The sequence below is a fragment of the Lutra lutra genome, chromosome 6, assembly GCF_902655055.1.
Source record: "Lutra lutra chromosome 6, mLutLut1.2, whole genome shotgun sequence".
In the NCBI taxonomy this organism is placed as follows: Eukaryota; Metazoa; Chordata; class Mammalia; order Carnivora; family Mustelidae; genus Lutra; species Lutra lutra.
Window position 1 is genome coordinate 131,669,749 of NC_062283.1, and position 19,055 is coordinate 131,688,803.

General features: G+C 40.6%; 2 protein-coding genes across 6 annotated transcripts in view; one reads left to right on the top strand and one right to left on the bottom strand.

The window, feature by feature from the left end:
• WASF1 (WASP family member 1) overlaps positions 1-1,613 on the bottom strand; it is a 61,849-nt gene extending 60,236 nt beyond the window's left edge. For 3 of the 5 annotated variants that reach the window (XM_047733313.1, XM_047733314.1, XM_047733315.1), the window contains exon 1: positions 1,150-1,610. The gene's annotated coding sequence lies outside the window, so the exon portion shown is untranslated. Of the gene's footprint in view, positions 1-1,149 lie in introns of all 5 variants that reach the window. The other 2 variants (XM_047733316.1, XM_047733317.1) reach the window with 2 other exon arrangements.
• Positions 1,614-2,091: 478 nt separating this feature from the next.
• Positions 2,092-19,055, top strand: part of CDC40 (cell division cycle 40) — a 45,301-nt gene continuing 28,337 nt past the window's right edge. Inside the window, exons 1-2 of the mRNA XM_047733312.1 lie at positions 2,092-2,341; positions 15,430-15,516. Of these exons, the coding sequence (XP_047589268.1) occupies positions 2,153-2,341; positions 15,430-15,516 (276 nt within the window). The 5' untranslated portion in view covers positions 2,092-2,152. The remainder of the gene's footprint in view (positions 2,342-15,429; positions 15,517-19,055) is intronic.

Sequence of the window (19,055 nt, forward strand, 5' to 3'; positions counted from 1 at the left end):
ATAAAAATACTTTGCTAACAGAAACTTAGAACATATGGGAAAAGCTGTGCCCGAGAGTTCAAAGATAGACTGCATTTCTAATTACGAGATAGCACTATCAACAATTAGATGAAAGTTACCTATCACACATATTACATTTAAGAACATTAGATGGGTTGAATAACCAATAAGCCAATTACCGCACAAGAAATAAGACTTAATACGTGAATCTTAACACCAAAGAAAAAAATAAAATTTTAATCCAAAGAGCACCTTATACAGAAAGGGTCAAGATTAGACTGAGTCATATTAAAGTATCTAGTCTAGCTAGAGATTAGTTAATTAATCGGCTGTAAGACAGGTTGTGAATGTTCAGGTCAGAGGTGCTTTCTTTTCATCATTATTCCAGTTCAGCACCCAAGCGCATGCAAGAGAAGGCGTCAGAGTACCGAAGCTAGGGGGCATGCTGTAGCAAGGGGAAAAGAAAAATGGGAAAGGTGCAATGGATGCTGCATAGTTGAATGATTATCTGGGTGGCACAATGGGCGAGTCCTGCCGACATCGGAGCTGAGTAAGCGGCTCCCTAACTCTGCTCGAGGCACTCCCCCATTACCACGCATCCGAGGCGACCTCCCCGCCTCGCCCCCTCTTCAGGGGAAGAAAGGGATCCCCGCACTCGCTTTACCTTCATGTCTGTAATATAAAGACGCGCGGCGCAAACACGCAAACGCACTAGCCGGCTTTACGGAGCCTCCCGCACGTAGCGCAAGCGGGGGATTCTCTACCACCCCGTGCTGCAGCCGCCCCCAGAGCGAGCAGGCAAGGGGGTGCCCGGCCAGGGCAGGGGAGCTCAGGCGGTGGCACCCCAGGTGAGCCCCGCAGTCTCCCCACCTAGAGCAGCCTCGGGCGGTCCCTGCAACCGAGACCCAGGCGCGCCGGCCGGCTGCCGTCTCCCTCGGCAGCCCAGCCCGGCTGGCGGGTGGGCGGCCAGAGCTCCGGAAACCCGCGAATGGGGGTGGGGGCCGTCGCGGGGGAGGCGCGCCCATCCCCGTCACCTTTGCCGGGCAAGAGCGCCACACACACCTCTCTCCGTTCTGGCCGGTGAGAAAGAGTTCCTCTCCCAGCACCCTCTCCCCACCAAATACCAATTCCTGAGAGATTGGCGCTCACCGTGAAATCATGGGGGTCTTGCCTTACCCCGTCTTCATGCTTCGGTGGCGGCCGCCGGTCCCCCTCAGCTCCCGGGACTCCACCTAGAGCCTCCAGGAGCGACAGGCTCCGGCGTGGAATCGCCTCTGGGCTGCGGCCGAGGCACCGGACTACTGGGAACGCCGCCTGCGGCGCCCGCCGGTCGCCGGACCCACCGTGTGCTCGACGCGCGAGCGAACAACACCGAGAGCCGCCGCCGCCGCCCCCCGCCCGCCCCCTCCCCGCGCGCGACGCTCCACAACCGGGCGCCGGGATCGGCGCCTGAAGGAGGGGGGACCGCTGACCCTCGCCACCTAATCTCCCATCCTTCCCAACAGGAGCTACCCTCCACAACTCAGGGTCTTCCAGCTTAAGATTCTCGCTTTCCTCTTCAGCTCCCAGTGCCCAGGTGCAGCTGTGGGGGAAAACTCAGCCTCCGCCCACCCACCCAACAGAAGGAATGAATACGGCTTTCCCCCCCATTTCCTGAGGCTGTTTGGTATTGCCCAATCCTCAATTTGGGGGAAGGGGACGGAGAGAACAGTGCTTGGCCGGGGAGTGAGGGAAGATGATAGCCAATTGAATGAACCATCCATTCAGGGGAGGGGTCAAAGAGAGGCCTGCCCACTTCGCCCCGCCCCTCGCCCCAAACTACATTTCCCATTGTACCTCTCCAACTTCCCGCCGCGCTGCACGCCGGGAGTGTGGGACTTTGCGGCCTCGAGGTATTTCGGAACTCGTAGTCTTTAATCAGGCCACAAAGGTCCTGAAAGTTTAAAGGTATTATAATTCTATTTCCCTAGATCAATGCTTTCATATTCTCGGTTCTCCTATACGTATTCAAGTGCTAATTAGTGTACAGTTTAAAATTTCGTAAGTGAAGTCTTACCAAGGAAGTAAATACTGTGTGTTATGGTCATCTGTCAGGACCTGGAAGCCACTCCTTCCGCCCGGGCCTGGTCTCCGCAGAGGATCTGGTGCCGTCATGTCGGCTGCGATTGCAGCTCTGGCTGCGTCCTACGGTTCGGGTTCAGGGTCCGAATCGGACTCGGACAGTGAGGGCGGTCGGTGTTCCCTGCCAGCTGCCGACTCCCTCATGCACTTGACGAAATCAGCTTCGACCAAACCCTCTCTGGCAGTGGCGGTGGACTCCGCTCCGGAGGTGGCAGTTAAGGTAAGCTCTTGGGTCACTGATGCAGTGCGGGACTTGTCTACTTCTACTCCAAAATCCGGCAGTCTCTCGTTAGCCCCCGGGTTACCTCTTCCTCGGTGAGGAGACTTAAGTTGCTAACGCTGGGATCTCTTCTTCCTACCTGCGTCTTCCTGGGGAGAAGCCGGGACTTGGAAGTTCAGGACAGCTCTCCACTGCTCCCCGCTTTCGCCTCCCGCCAGCAAGCAAGTGGGAAGGGGAGTCCGGTTGTGAAGTTTGAATTTATTGTGATTAGGATGTGGCCTGGGTAGAGCAGGTTTCAATTAGAACTTCCCAAACTAGAGTATGTACCCTCACTTGAAGTGAGTAATGGCCCGGCTTTGTTCTGTTTCTAAAATCAGAACTCGATTCTGATCCCCGCTCTACCACTTATGTGAACTTACAACCTTCTCTGTTTCATCGCTTGTACAATGGAGATAATTTTGGAAGTACATATTTATACGAGAGGGTTATGTAAAACTTAAGTGAAATGATACAAACGTAGGTTATAGTACAGAGCCTAGTAACTAATGAAAGTACAGTAAATGTTAGTTTAACCCTTGTGATTGTATATGTCAAAGAGTGACAGAAGCCCTTAGGTTTAAGAAACAGTGTGCTTGATCCCAGTTGAGGAAAGTGATAGAGGGAGACATTGGTTGTATGGATCATTTAACAAATATTTACTGAAGACAAGTTATTTGCCAGGAACTATCCTAGGGGCTGAAGACACAGAGGTCCACAAGCCAGACATCTTTGCATACATGCTAGTGGAAGAGGCAGCCCATAAAATGTGAGCAAATAAAGTGGTTACAGATTGAATTAAATAGTATGAAGGAAAAAATAAGAGTTCTGTGATAGAGAAGAAAATAGGATTATGACTTCCATAGATTGGTCAGGGAAGTCTTTTCTGAAAGAGTAGCTTTGAAGGAGGAGGAGAAACCAGCCATCTGCAAGACAAGGCAAGAGTTTCCAAGCAAGTTTGGAGATGACAAAGAGCCTAGTGGGTTTGAAGATCTGAGGAAAGGTTGGTGTGTCTAGAACCAGAGGAAAGCATCTCCCAATTGGTAGTGTACGCCCAGTAGAGCCTAATGGGGGTGATCAGAAGTTCAAGATCCGGTGATGGGAGGCAGTGTGCAAAAATTACTTTGTATTTAAGGTGTTTCCTATAGAATTGTCAAATCAGTATGTTGTATACCTGAAACTAATAGAACATTGTATGCGAATTATACTTCAATTTAAAAAAAAAATCAGACCAAAAAAAAAAAAAAAAGATGTTCCCAAGGCAAGTCTTCTGCAAGTTTTTATGAATTTTACTTTTTATTAATAGAATGGTATGAAAGAATGTTTAGGATCCTCCTATCTTTATGACAAAACAAACTCCCCAAACTTGTATCACCCACTCCAGCAGCCTCCCGAGTTGTCATTCTTTGCACAGCTTAGCTTTTTGGAGCTCTCACTTCATCTCATTTTCTCAACCAAGTGCAACCTAGCCTCTTAGGAAACTAGTTGAGAACTTGTCAAGTTCTGCCATCTGGCTTGAATATCTGTATCAAGTGACACTATTAAATAGGTCTTGTTTCTTGAAACTTTCTCTCCCGTGGCTTCCGTAGGGCCATCCTCCGTTTTCCGAAACCCTGCTCTTCTGTGCTCCCTTGTATGTTTCCTTTGACTCTGCCCTTTGTCCCCCTTTCATTCCTCATATTCTCTCATGCCTTCAACTTCAGTCTGTGCTTCTGATGCCTCACAAGTGAGCACTGTGGTTCACATAGGCTCTGGAGTCTTGCAGGACTGCCGGGATTCAAATACTGCTCCAGCACTCACCCATATGGTCACCTTGGATGAATTACTTTTTTGTTGTTGTTGTTAAGATTTTAATTATTTATTTGAGAGAGACAGACAGACAGAGAGAGTGACAGAGAGCACAGGTGGGGAGGAGAGGGAGAAGCTGGCTCCCCGCTAGGTAGGGAGCCTGACGTGGTGTTCAATCCCAGAACCATGTGACCATGACCTGAGCCAAAAGGCAGACACTTAACCAGCTAAGCCACCCAGGCGCCCTTTGGATGAGTGACCTAAGTGTTCTGTGCCAAAGGTTTTTCTGTTTTGTAAAGTGGGGATGACACTAGGACCCATCTCGTGGATAGATTTGTTACAAAGCACATTCAGCACTTATGTATAACACTGTCAGACACACTATCTGTGCTATTTCCAACTCCTAGCTCCAGAACTACTAAACAACTCTCTCTGAAGGGTTCTCAGGCACCTCCAGTCCAATGTGCTGAAAAATTAAGACTATTTTTCCTCTCAAGGTCAGCCTCACCTGTTTTTCCTGTTTTGGTTAATGATCCCACAACCCACTTACTAGTCCGAGCCAAAATAGAAGGGGCTTCCTTTTCCTTCTTCCTCAGCCCCTGGAGCTAGTCGTTCAGCTGGTTCTAACATTTCTGCTCCATTAATTTCTCTAAAATTAATTTTTCCTGTCCATTTTCACTGATACAGCCTTACTTCATGTCTGCATTACTTCTCCCAGGAGTCATTCTTGTTTTTCCTTTCTCTTTCAACCCCTGCTTCTGGGTAGTGGGTCCTGTCATCGTGACACAATGGTATTTATCAAATATTTTCTTTCAGATTTTTATTTCTCTGCAAGACTGTTATAATAACCTTCTAACTGGTCTTTGTACTTTTTCCTTTCTTATTTCCTCGTTCTATAATCCATTCTTTCCTTCACAATGCATCTAAAGTAATCTTTCTAAAGTCCAGTGTTATATCACTTCCCTGCCCAAAGACACTGTGTTACTACTAATTCCTAAGTTCTTGTGTAACCTGAGGCCTGCCATTCTCCTGTACTGAGCTCTCTACAAAATAAACCCCCAAAGCCCTATTTTCTTTTTTTTCCTCTCAAGATTTTTGGCCACACTGGTCTCTCTGCCTGGAAATCCCTTTCCTTGTTCCTCATGCTGCTTCCCCCAACCCCCGCCAAAAAAAAATCTTACTCTCCTTCCATCTCAGTGCACATATTTCCTCCTCTGTCTGTCCAGGCAGCCCTCCTTGGTACCTCAGATGTAGTACTTGCTGCATATCTGTGACTTGTTCACTTTTCCTTTACCCTGAACTCTTGGGACACCCTGGGGACCAGAGATGGTTGTGTCTATTTTCATGTCTCCTATGCCTAGTACACAAGATTGAGGGAGATATATTTGGTGAAAGAATGAATTCAAACACCTGAACTTTTAAGTAAGATAATCCAGAAAGAGAGGTTGTATAAGGTACCAAAGGTCCATTAGAAGCAGAGTACAGAGTCCGCCTGCCCCAGCTGATGAAGGTTCTATGATGAGAGTCAGGGACATCGGTTATCACTAGTTTTGAACCAACGCATGCTTGTAGGCAAAACAAATAAACAAATAAAACCTTAAAACCTTACACATAGTAAGTGTGAGGATAGAAAAATGACCAAGGGAGGCAATGTGAAGCATGCAAATATGTTCATCTGTATTTGACTAATTGTAGTATGACAAATAGCAAGCATTTTGATAAGAGTATAAACTTAAGCAGTGAACACTGCTTAACTGAACACTAATGAGATTGAACATCTTTTCATATATGTTATTGGTGATTTGACTTTTTTTCCTTTTTGAAGTTGACTATTGGGTCGTCTTCCTTCTTATTTATAGGAAATCTTTGTATAGTCTAGATAATATCCTGTGTCAGTTACATGTGCTGCAGATATCTTTTCCAGTTTGCGGCTTGTCTTCTCACTCTCTATTCTGTCATGATAAATAGTTGTTTACTTGTCTAGTCTTAGCAGATTAGTCTTTTATGAATTGTGGTTCCTGTTTCTTGTTTGAGAGCTTTTCTTATCCCAAAGTTATAAGAATATTCTCCCATTTCATTTTTTGAAAGCACAAAGTTCTGCTTTTTGCATTTAAGTCATAAATCCACATGGAATTAATTTTTGTTTATGGTGTGAACATTTTTATTTTATTTTTATTTTTTTTAAAGATTTTATTTATTTATTTGACAGAGAGAGATCACAAGTAGGCAGAGAGAGAGAGAGAGAGAGAGGAGGAAGCAGGCTCCAGAGAGAGGAGGAGCAGAGAGCCCAATGCAGGGCTTAATCCCAGGACCCCGAGGTCATGACCTGAGCCCAAGACAGAGGCTTAACCCACTGAGCCACCCAGGTGCCTCATGGTGTGAACATTTTTAATAATATGGCTTGATCTTTTGGTAGGACTTTTCCCCTCACCCCTTATTGTTGTTGTTAGTCAAGAATGTTGTGGCTATTCTTATCCTCTGTAATTCTATATACAGTTTAGAATTGACTTGTGGAGTTTTACTAACATCCAGGTGGGATTTTGTTTGATTATAGTGAACCACAGATCAATTTAGAGACAATATTATATCTATTCATTTCTTTAGGTTTTCTTTAGATTTTTAATTTCTTCCGAAGTGTTTAATTTTCTCCATCAATATCTTGCAAAACAGTTTTGCTGCCAGTATTTCTAAGTGTGTCTTATTTTTATGCTAATATATTAATAAATAGCATTACTTTTTCTATTTATTAATTTAACTAGTCTCACTACTTATATAGTTAGATCTGCTGCAAGTATGACAATATTTTTTTCTTTCTTTGACTCTATTTCTTTCATTTTTTTTTCTTGCCATGCTTGCCAAGTTTTCCAGAATGATCAAAAGTAAGAAGGTGGAAAAAGAATATATCCAGCAAATACTGAACAACAACAACAAAAATAAGTGCCATTGGTTGTATTAAGATCAATAAAGTAGACTTCATAATGATACAGGTTCAATTCACAAAGAGATATATGGCAGTTTTAAATTCATATGCATCTAATAATGTAACCTGAAAATAGTCAAGTAAAAATTGATAGAACTACAACAAAAAACCAACAAATCTACCATCACAGCAGAGATTTTACTATACCTTTTGATAATTGATAGAACAAGCAAAAAGGAAAATTATGAAACGGTGAATTTGAACAACAAAATTAACAAACTATGTAAAGGGTATGAAGAACTTGCACTCAAAGCAGAATATTTTTCTCAAGCACTAATAAAGCATTTTTTAAAAGCTGACCATACACTAGGCCAGGCACCGGTGAACTTCAGTAAAAGGCCAAATGATAAAGATTTGAGGCTGTGCTGGCCACATATAGTCCTTGTCATACCTTCTATTTGTCTTTCTTTTTTAAACAAGCCTTTAAAATAAATGCCATACTTAGCTTGTTGGTACAAAAACAGACTGTAGGCTAGATTTTCCCCATAAAACTAGTTTGGCAACCCCTCTAAACCATAAAATAAGTCTCAATAATTTTTTTTTAAAGATCTTATTTATTCATTTGACAGAGAAGAAAGTGCAAGCACAAGCAGGGGGAGCAGCAGAGGCAGAGGGAGAAGCAGGGTCTCTGCTGAGCAGGGAAGCCCCATTCAGGGCTTGATCACCAGGACCCCACGATCACGACCTGAGCTGAAGGCAGAACCGACTGAGCCACCCAGGTGCCCCAAGCCTCAATAAATTTTAAATCATGTTATCGCATTCTCTGACCACGATGCTTCTAAGCTAACCAGTTAACTGTAAAATTCCCGTATTTGAAAATTACGAAATTGTACTTCTCAATAACCCAGGAGCCAAAATAAAAAAAAATAATAATAATGGAAAATACTTTGAACAGAGCAATAAGGAAAATAATACTCACCAGAACTTGTGAGGTGCAGCCATAGCAATTTTTTTTTTTTTTTAAGTATAGTCTTACATACAGGTAATGGGAAAGAAAGACTTCACAGGAAGTTAGTATGCTAGGCATCCATGCTTTTGGATTGATTTTTTTTTTTAAATCATTCCATCCTTTTCCAGTGCTGATTTGTAAATTATGCCCTCAGTTTCTGCTCTTTGAGTGGTTACCCGTAGACATTAAAACCTGAATTAATCAGTACTTTGCCTCTTACTGAACAGTGCAAAAGCCTTAGAATATTTCAGTTTTTTGGTTTTTTTTTTAAAGATTTTATTTATTCATTTTACAGACAGAGATCACAAGTAGGCAGAGAGGCAGGCAGAGAGAGAGAGGAGGAAGCAGGCTCCCTGCCGAGCAGAGAGCCCGACGTGGGGCTCGATCCCAGGACCCTGGGACCATGACCCGAGCCGAAGGCAGCGGCTTTAACCCACTGAGCCACCCAGGCGCCCCAGAATATTTCAGTTTTATTAACATTCCCCTACCCCTGCTTTAGCTATTAGCATCCTGTATTTCCCACATATATTTAAACTTCAGAAGATGACCGTAAGCCAAGCTGATTCTTGCCTCTCGTATGCAAGAGGTTGCTTTTTTCTCCTTACAGGGCCCACTTCATGTCCTCTTGTGAGGGCTAACTGGTGGCAAATGCTTGTAGTTTTAGTTTATCTCTCTCTTTTTTTTTTTTTTTAGTATTTATTATTTACCTGAGAGAGAGAGTGACTGAGTGAGGCAGGGTGGGCGGAGGGTAGAGTGAAAGAATCTCAAGCAGACTCCCCACTGAGCATAGAGCCCCACATGAGCTGGATCCCATGACCCCAACCTGAGCTGAAATCTGGACTCGGCCGCTCAGCTGACTGAGCCATCAACTACATGCTCCCTCAGTTTGTTTTAAAATGTTTTTATTTAACCCTCTTTTTTGATGGATTTTTTCCACCGGGTTTAGTTTACTTAGCGGGCAGTTTTTGCTCTCAGCATATTTAAAATATTTTTCTTTTTTCTTCAGACTGCTTTTAAGACCCTTACCCTCTGCCTCCTTTGTGGGGGGTGTGGTTTTCAGTCTTCACGTTCATTATGGGATACCCAGATGTGGATTTCTTTTTGTTTGTCCTGCTCAGAATCTGTGGGGTTTCTTTAATTGGGAATTGATGGGTTTAGAGTGTGGATCTTCAGTGTTTCTGGAAAGTTCTCAGTTCTTATCTCTTCACGTATTATCTTAGTCCTGTTCTCACTTCTTTTCTGCTAGGACTCCCATCAAACATTTTTGTTTTCTCCAGTGTATGAGAACAGTTATTTTCTTGTTAAAAATGTATTTTAATGCAACACTGTCAGATTGGGCACTTTGGAAATCATGTAATGAACCTTATTGGGTTGCAAGAGTTGCTTGTTAATTGAATTTAAAGTTAAAAAAGTAAAAGCAGGCCTGGCTTTCTCTCATTGTAGTCCATGAATGTTACTTTTCCCGAGTGCATTCCCTGCTTTAACATAGCCAACTTGAGTAAAATGAGAATTCGGCCTCTAATTTCTTTATGGGTGATCTTTCTTATACTTATGAACTTCAACTAGATCACTTTTTTCCTCTGCATTTATTAAGGGCCAAACCCAAAGGATATCTTTATGTGAATTTCTATTCTTTATCTCATCCATGTAAATGTCCATCTTAGGAAGTTTATTCATTTTACTTTCTTGAGGGGGGAAACTATAAATTGATAAATAGCTCATAATGATTAATATTTGTTTTCTGCTTTATAGTTTACAGAGTGCTTTTCCATCTATCATGTACATGAGTAAAAAATGTGAAAAGGACTCAAAAGTAAATACTATCTCATTATCCTCAAATTACTTTGATTCAACAGAAGATAACCCGTTCAAACTTATTTGACCCATAGGGTACCCTTCGCTCATTGCACTTTAATTTTTATGGATAATTAAAACTGAATGGAAGTCCTCTGTAATTCTGTGGTAATTTCAATTGCATGCTTAATTATTATTAAACCCCTCCTGGGTATTAAAACAAGGTTGTGATATTGTCCAAGTTTTTCTAATTAAATGTATAATTAATTAAAAATTCTTCATTTTCTGGAGGGTTGTTCAATTTGTTCTATAATTTTAGCAGGAACCAGAGACTGGGATCTATTTATATTTTTTATTAGTTGCCACTGATGTGTATATAAGAGTAATTCTTTTTAAATTATACTTTGCCCTTAAAATTTGGTATCTCATGGCACTCTGTTCAAAATAATTCAAATTCAAAATACTCCTAATCGGAAAGATCTGATAAACCACATTTTAAAGTGTTTCTAACAAACATATTCTGTGAAATCCACCGGGGAGATCTGAATGTGGCTAAGCCTTGTTAGTTTAAGCAGTTTACTCTAGAATTGAATATTGAGAAATGCATTTAATTTAGTTTTTATGCAGTTGAAGCCATTTGTATATGACATTTTAATTTTACGATCCTAGAATTTTTCTACTCAACATTCAGCAGATACTGTCTCTAATCGGTGAAGATTCTAGTGTGCATTCTCGGGTAGTAAACAGTTCGCCCTTGAACAATGAGAGGTTAGGGACAGCAGCCCTCTCCCTTCCAACTCCCTTCCCCGAGTATCACTTTTGACTACCCAAAAAAGTAACTACAAATCGTCTACTGGTGACAGAAGCCTTACTGATGACATGAATAGTCAACTAAAACATACATTGTCATGTGTGTTATATACTGTATTCTTACAATAAAGGAAGCTAGAGAAAAGAAAATGTTATTAAGAAAACCATAAAAGAAAATACATTTATAGTACTGTACCGTATTTATTGAAAAAAATCTGCCTACAAATTCAAACCCTTGTTGTGCAGGGGTTAACTGTATACGGATCATACTTTAGATGGCCTCGCATCTGAATCCCCTTCCTAAGAGTCTTAATGTGAGGAACAGCCCTTGCTGCCCCCAGCCTTCAGTGGTGAAAAGCCCAGCTTCTCATTCCCCCAGCTCCCTTTCAGCTAAGGCTCAGGACAGTAACTTAGGCTGAGCAGACAAAGGCATGCACCTAAATTCTAATCTAAAGCCAACCCACAAAGAAGCAAGAAAAGAGAATATGTTGAGTGGCAGTGGTGGCCAGCGTCTAGTTTCCCAACTAGGGCAGTAGTCTCAAAAGCATCCAGTGGCAGCCACAGTGGTTTAGTAATGATGTTCAGGAATGGTGAACTCTTGTCCCCAGCAGACTGGTTCTGTGACATGCTTGATTTTCAGTTTGAGAAATGCATTTAATTTAGTTTTTATGCAGTTGAAGCCATTTGTATATGACATTTTAATTTTACGATCCTGTTTTCTCACCCTGTTTTCCCAAACCGAGTCTCTACCCTTCTTGGCAATTCCAAGAGAAAAGATGAGATACTCAAAAGGATTCAGTGCTGTTTAATTGGTCTGTAAGGGTTTTTCCCCTGTTTGCAGTGAAGAACCCTGACTGAGAGTCTGTCAGTGATTTTTTGGTTTATTGCTTTAACATCGTTCTTTGTGGTTACTTGAAATTTTTTCCTTTTCTCATTTATTCTGTTAGCTTCTTGGGGTCAGTGACTTAATGTTGCTAGTGCTTATTTTTAGCAGTGCTATAGGAATTATATGAGACAATATGAGACAACAGTAAGGTCATTAAGCACTTTTTTTTCATAGTGCGTACCCTCTTCTAGCAAACTATATAATTCACTTAGTATATTGTTTATTGTATGTCTCCCCCACAAGAATATAAGCTCCACAAGGATGGGGAGCGATATCTGTTTCTGTGGGCCTAGAACAATGCCTGACACACAGTAGGCACCCAGTCAATATTTATTACATGTATAAATGAATTTGAAGTTACCACACTTGTTTTGTGAAGAGGCCTGTTCCCCCAACTACACAAAGAAAATAACATCAGTTGTGAGTTCTAACATCTCCCACCAACTCCGAACATCTATCCTTGTCTTTGTCCTCTCTGTTTCATCTCAGAGAGGACTCGCCTCTTCTCAGAGGATAACCTTCCAACTGTGCTGGCTTTTTTCCTAGGTTTCTCCCTACTTTCTCTTATCCTGTAGCTTATAATTGATTAAATCTTGGCTTAGTCTTTCCTTAAGGAGGGAAAAAACAAACTTAATTTTACCTCAAAAATTCTTCAATCTGGCATGCCATCTCTTCTTTTCTTTATTGCCAAATGTCTTGAGAGAGTAGAAATGATTACTGTCTTGTTTTTCTAAATCCTTAGGTATAGTTCTGTCTCTTACGACTGCTTTTCCATACTCTACCGCACTACCCGAATCGCTCTGGCAAAGGTTTCATGTGACGTAATTGCCCAAATTCAGTGATCTTTAGTCAGCCTTCATCCTCTTTCTCAATGGATTTGACTCTTTCTTTTTTCAATTTAACAAATACTTATTGAACAGGCGCTGATTACGCTGCATTCTACTAGGCAGTGAGGATGTAAAATGTTAGTAAAAACCATGTGCAACAAGTGATATAGTATCATAGTTGCTGTAAGGAATTATGTAAAATGATTGTAGAAGAGCAGTTTTCCTGAGTCAAGAGAAGGGAAGGTAAAAGAGAAAATAAGAAGATGACGTATTATCAGATAATAAAGGGAAATGCATAAGGAACAAAGACAGTAATATCGCCAATAGCACAGCTAGGGTGAAAGTGCTTGATATTTTTAAAAATCAGAGATTTATCTAATAAGGCAAAGGTGGGAGTGTATTATCAGATAAGGAGGTATTACAATGGATGAGACAAGATATGATGAAGTCTGTACGAGGATAATGGGGACAAGGATGAGAAGGCCAGTAGAAGTAGGGTTGCTGGAGAAATATTTCAGAGATAGGATCAGTAAGACTCAGTGCCTTATTTGTTACCAAGGAAAGGTGGAGTCATGGAATGAGACATAGCAAAGTGTTTGATGTGGTAGAACATCCATATCATGTAGTTCAATGGGCAATTAGATAATATAGATCCAGAGGCCAGGATTATGGTCAAGATGGCAGATAAAAATTTGAGGAGGAGATTGAAGTCCTGAGAAAGAGAAGATAAGGTAAAAATATGGACAGTTCCGAAACTAGAGAGGGTGGAAGTCCAAGGGAGTCATACCTGAGGAACCCTATCTTTGAGAAGTAGAGAAATTAAGTTGCCTGCTTTGGGTGAGGGATGGTTTACAAATGGTAAAATTTTGGAATACTCACTGTGTGCCTCTAGTATTATTTTTTGTTGTTGTTTTCTAGTCTTTGGTCATTAGTTGTTCTGAGTCTACCAGGTCTTCACTGGTCAGTGACATTGCTTCTTCTCCACCATCACTATCAACTTCATGATATCTCACCTTTAAAAAAATTATTTGATATTGCTTTGAATTGTGTTTTGTATTATATAGACAGATGTATGTTACATTAGCAAAAGGCCAACAGAATAAAGAAGGTGATATGGTAGGGTTGATTCTAGGGGTCGAGGATACATGCGTGCATTTGAAATCCAATCTTTAGTAAGGGATGTAGACAATAAGTACATCTGTGGCGGATGATGATAAATATAATGTACAAAAATAAAGCAAGGTAAGAGGAAAGTAGAAAAACTGAGACCTGATAAAGGAGAGAAAACAATCATGTGGCTATCTAGGGAAAGAACATTCCAGGAAAAGGAAATAGTATATGCAGAGACCCTGAGGCAGGATCGACCTTTGGTGAATTCTAGGAATAGCAAGTGAGCCAGTGAGGCCTGAGTTGATGAGCACTGGCACAGGACTTGGTGAAGATGGAAGTTTGTGGGGGCAAGTTTCACAGGGGGTGACCATTCTGAGATCTCAGAAGAGGAGGCTAATTCTCAACCAGATAGATTCAAACATCCTCACTTTCTAATAGCAGTTCTGTAATTCTGCTTTACCGAAATGTAATTCAGAGATGATATGTAACTTCCTTAAAAATTTCAAAATATAACTTGACTGCCCTAATTAAAGGAAAGGTATATATAGCCTGCTTAATATGTGAATTAAACATGTATGAATAACATGTTTTTAATATGTAAATACTCAGGCAGGACAATACAGGAAGATAAAATCCCCTATAGCACTACCTGGGGAACCATATTTACTCTCTGAGAACAACTGGTAATGAGCCTTTGGCCTTCATTAGGCTTTTACTCTGAGTGGAGAAGTTACTTGAGGATTTAGAACAGGAGTAACATAATATAATATTTTTTATTAATTATTTTTATTAACATATAATGTATTATTTGCCCCAGAGGTACAGGTCGGTGAATCGTCAGGCTTACACACTTCCCAGCACTCACCATGTCACATATCCTCCCCAATGTTCATAACCCAAACATAATATAGTATTTTAAAATCACACAGCTTCCTGCATGAAGTGAGGCTGTGGGTAGACAAGGGTAAAAGCAGGGAGCCTGGTAATCAGGTGTGAGATGGTAAATTAGACTATGAGGTGACCATGAAAGAGGACTTGAGAAGTGGTTGAACTTTGGATGTATGTAGAAGGTAGAGGCTTTGCTGATGGATTGGAGATACAACAGGAAAGATAGAGGAAGCGAGGATAACTCTGGGAGTTTCTGCCTAAGCAAATGTAAGGCTGGAAGAAGGCACTGGGGAAGGGGGGAACAGGAAGTGAGATATAGCAAATTTGAGATGTCTGTTAGGCATCCTGGGAGAAAAGATGTCGAGCTAAAAGTTAGATACACAAGTCTTTAGAATTCAGAGCAGAGGCCCAAGCTAGAGATACCAATTTGGAACTTACTATATTTGTAGCAGGTGGTGTAGTTACATAAAATAGAGATCACCAGTGATTCTGTAGTGGACATGAGATTTTTATGTTCATTAAACTGGGGGGTGAATTTCAGAAGGTTGAATCATTGGCGTAGAATGTAAGATTTAGATTTAGAATATTGGGGCCCTGACACTTCTGTAGCCCAGAACCTGTGCCATCTGGGTATATGTCTAATCAGGTTTGCTGAATAAAGAAGTAGTTATCCTGAATTTGGAACCAGAGGCTAGGTCTTTTGAATTCATAAAAAAGAGGACTTGGGCTCTCTTAATTTAAAGCTTTGAGTAGCTTATTAGCCTATTTAGAAATTTTTAAAATTTGTTCAGGTGGGATAAAATCAGCATTTTGGAAGGCAAAAAATATCGTTATGCATTCTAACCTTTACACCTACATACATTACTTTTATTAGTCTTTGAGTATTAGAATTATTAATCATATGGTATTAGTACAATAATCATAAAATTGGTATTAAAATAGCTAGTGTGACCTTAATATAGTTTCCAGAATAAAATGATTACTTGTCAGATCTTTAATGTTCATTTGGTTTTCTTTTAGGAAGATTTGGAGACTGGAGTTCACCTTGACCCTGCTGTCAAAGAAGTTCAGTATAATCCTACCTATGAGACCATGTTTGCTCCTGAGGTAAGAAGACATTCTATTCAAGATTCTGCCTTTTGCTAAAGCATTTGAATTATACATAAGTAGATAAACAGTTGGTTAATTTTTCAGATTTTTCTCAAGAGAGTATGCTATTTAAACTTTGGAAAAATATGTCCTATTATATGCCAATTATATCTCAATTTTTAAATAAAAGGAAAAGAAAAATGTACTTTTTTTTTTTTTAAGATTTTATTTATTTATTTGACAGAGAGATCACAAGTAGGCAGAGAGAGGGGGGGAAGCAGGCTCCCTGCTGAGCAGAGAGCCCAATTTCGGGGCTTGATCCCAGGATCCTGAGATCATGACCCGAGCTGAAGGTAGAGGCCCAACCCACTGAGCCACCCAGGCGCCCCAAGAAAATGTACTTTTTTTTTTTTTTTTAAACACTCAGGGATGGCTGAGTGCATTTCAAAGATTTTATTTATTTATTTGACAGAGAGAAATTACAAGTAGGCAGAGAGGCAGGCAGAGAGAGAGGAGGAAGCAGGCTCCCTGCTGAGCAGAAAGCCCGATGTGGGGCTTGAACCCAGGACCTGGGATCATGACCTGAGCCGAAGGCAGAGGCTTTAACCCACTGAGCCACCCAGGCGCCCCAAGAAAATGTACTTTAAAAAATCCACTACTGTTCATCTACTAACATACAGCATCTGACAGAATGGAACAATGCCTTTTGAAAAAAGAAATTTTTAAATATCTGATTCTTGGACGAGAATGTAGTTAACATCTTCCTCAGTTTTGTTTAGGGAGTATTACAGATTAACCATAAGGGAAAAAGAATTTATTATTAACATCATCAGTGCATAGTATATTGTGAAACATCTGGTTACAAATGCTCCTGTGCTAAATGCTGGGAAGAAATGCCATGCTAACGTGTTCGCTGCTCGGTAGTGGTCACAGTGTGTATTGCCTGCTCTGGGTAAGATATCTTATGATGGTGATGATGATGATGGTGGTGATAATGAAGATGGTGGTGATAATGAAGATGGTGGTGATAATGAAGATGGTGGTGATGGTGATAAATGGTGATGGAAGCATAAAGAAGATGAAGGAAGAAAGGCAAAAAAAACCCAAAAAAACAGTGAAAATTGTCCATTTAGGAAAGTCTTGGTGTAAAGAATAAATTTCTAGCTATTTCATTTTTAAAAAGGAAAGAATGCCTGATTGAGAAATAGAGGTGCCAAAAAATGGTCATTATAAAACAAAATAGGCCTTCAGTAGCAGGGTCTTTAAGAAATACTTTAAAAATGGGGTATGGGGGGGGGGTGCCTGGGTGGCTCAGTGGGTTAAAGCCGCTGCCTTCAGCTCAGGTCATGATCTCAGAGTCCTGGGATCGAGCCTCTGCTCAGCAGGGAGCCTGCTTCCTCCTCTCTCTCTGCCTGCCTCTCTGCCTGCTTGTGATCTGTCAAATAAATAAATAAAATCTTTAAAAAAAAAATGGGGTATGGGATCATATTTTACTGCAACTGGATAGAGAAAGAGTTACTTTTAATTTTTTGTTTTTTAGCTTGTAGTCACTTGTCCCTTTTTTTTTTTTTTTTTTTTGATAAAGCAGAGTCATAAAGCTGTTCTGTATAATTTGCCTGCTCAGGTTTCTGTAGTTACTTAAAATATGGCAATTGAAATATGTAACACAGCTGATGACAGGGCTCCGGCGGTTCCCAGGGTGTCCAGTAAGCAGGGATCTCTTTCTTGTACTGCAGCACATTTTAAATCTTATTTCATTTTTCTTAAATCCTTCTAGCCTGCTGAACCTATAGACTGTTTCATATCCCTTGGTACCATTTTAGCTGGCACAGTGAAGAAAGGTTGTATATCACATATATGCTTCGTGATTTTTTAAATGAAAAGTGCCTCCGTAAAAGAGGGCCACTAAATGCAGAAAAAGAAAATTTGGAAGTAGTGTGGTGTGACATTCTCATGTCAGTGCATTTTATATGAAGGCTCTTTCTCTTCCATTTTTAGACCTTTTGCATAACCAATATATTGCTGTGTGACTAGAGTTTTTGAAATTTAGGAGATTAAGATTTTTTTGGTGATACTGGTGAGGCATTAGGCCTATCATCCTCTTTGTGAGATTACCAATCCTGTTAGTATTCTGGGTTTTTTTTCTCATGTTAAGGAGCCTCGCATTCAAAATATAAATTAATTTATGTTAGAACACTGATGCTTGTCATCAGTTTAAGAAAAGAGATAAGGTGGACAAATGAGAAAAAAATTACTATTTTTCCTGGTTGCTAAATGAACTTACTACCTTTGAATTTTATGACTAGGATCTGTATAATTTGACAAAGTGTGGAGAGGTGTTAGCAGGAACTTTGCTTGATGAAATTCACGTTCCCATATGTTGAGAATCCATTGTTGGAAAAAAGATACAATCCTTCTCCTCGGCTACTGTTTACCAGAGATGGTATGTTCAGTGTTGTTTTTAAAAAAGATAGAGACCAGACTGTTTTGTATATACCTGAAGTGGTATTCAAGTTAAGGGAGAGATTGTATCTGATTATGAAGATAAGAAAAAGTTGCACAGAGGAAGAACTATTTAAATTAAGGAATATTGGGGTGCCTGGGTGGTTCAGTGGGTTAAAGCCTCTGCCTTAGGCTCGGGTCACGATCCCAGGGTCCTGGGATTGAGCCCCACATCTGCTCAGCAGGGAGCCTGCTTCCCCCTCTCCCTCTGCCTGCCTCTCTGCCTACTTGTGATCTCTCTCTCTGTCAAATAAATAAACAAAATCTTTTTTAAAAATAGATGATAAATAGATTTTTAAAATTCTTATTAAAGAGTGGCATAATCAGAGCTGAATTTGTAGGAAGGCTAATTTGATAAGGGTTTGCATGATGGAAAAGAACAGGAACAGAAACGAATGAAATGAAACTGTCATTTATTACTGTATACCAGGTAGCATAGTGAGGAATTTATATATTTGTGTACCTTATCTCTCTTAGTCTTCACAATAATCCTGTGCAATAAGTACTCTAACACCTGTTTTGTTTCGAGGAAACCAAGTCTCAGGTTACACTGTGAGGGAGTAACATATTTGAGAATGTGAGTTCATGTAACTCCTAACGATTGCTCTGTGGCTGGAAGATCAGTTTGCAGACTGTTATGGGGTTTACATGTCACACCCCTATGCACATACTTTGACTTTGCTAGTTCAGTAAATTAACTGAATTGACCATTTCATTTTATAAAATATGTTTTTCCCTCCCAACCAGGGACTTTTCCTAAATGGTCTAACTTAGTATCCAGATAAGCTTTCTCAAATTACAGACAGAACTTGAAGAGATACTAGCCATCGTTTTAGTCCACTGCTTTTCTTCCTTTCACTCCATCCTTTTTGGATCTACTTAGAGAAATGTGTATTTGCCAGCTTTTGTAGACTCATATAAAATCCATAAGCCTCAGGGAGATTTTCAGATTTAAAATAATAGTACTTTTAGGAATAGAAAAAAATACCAAAATTAAAAGAAAAAAAAATCCTAGTTTTTGTTAAAAATCTGGCCAGAGATTTTTTTTTTTTTTT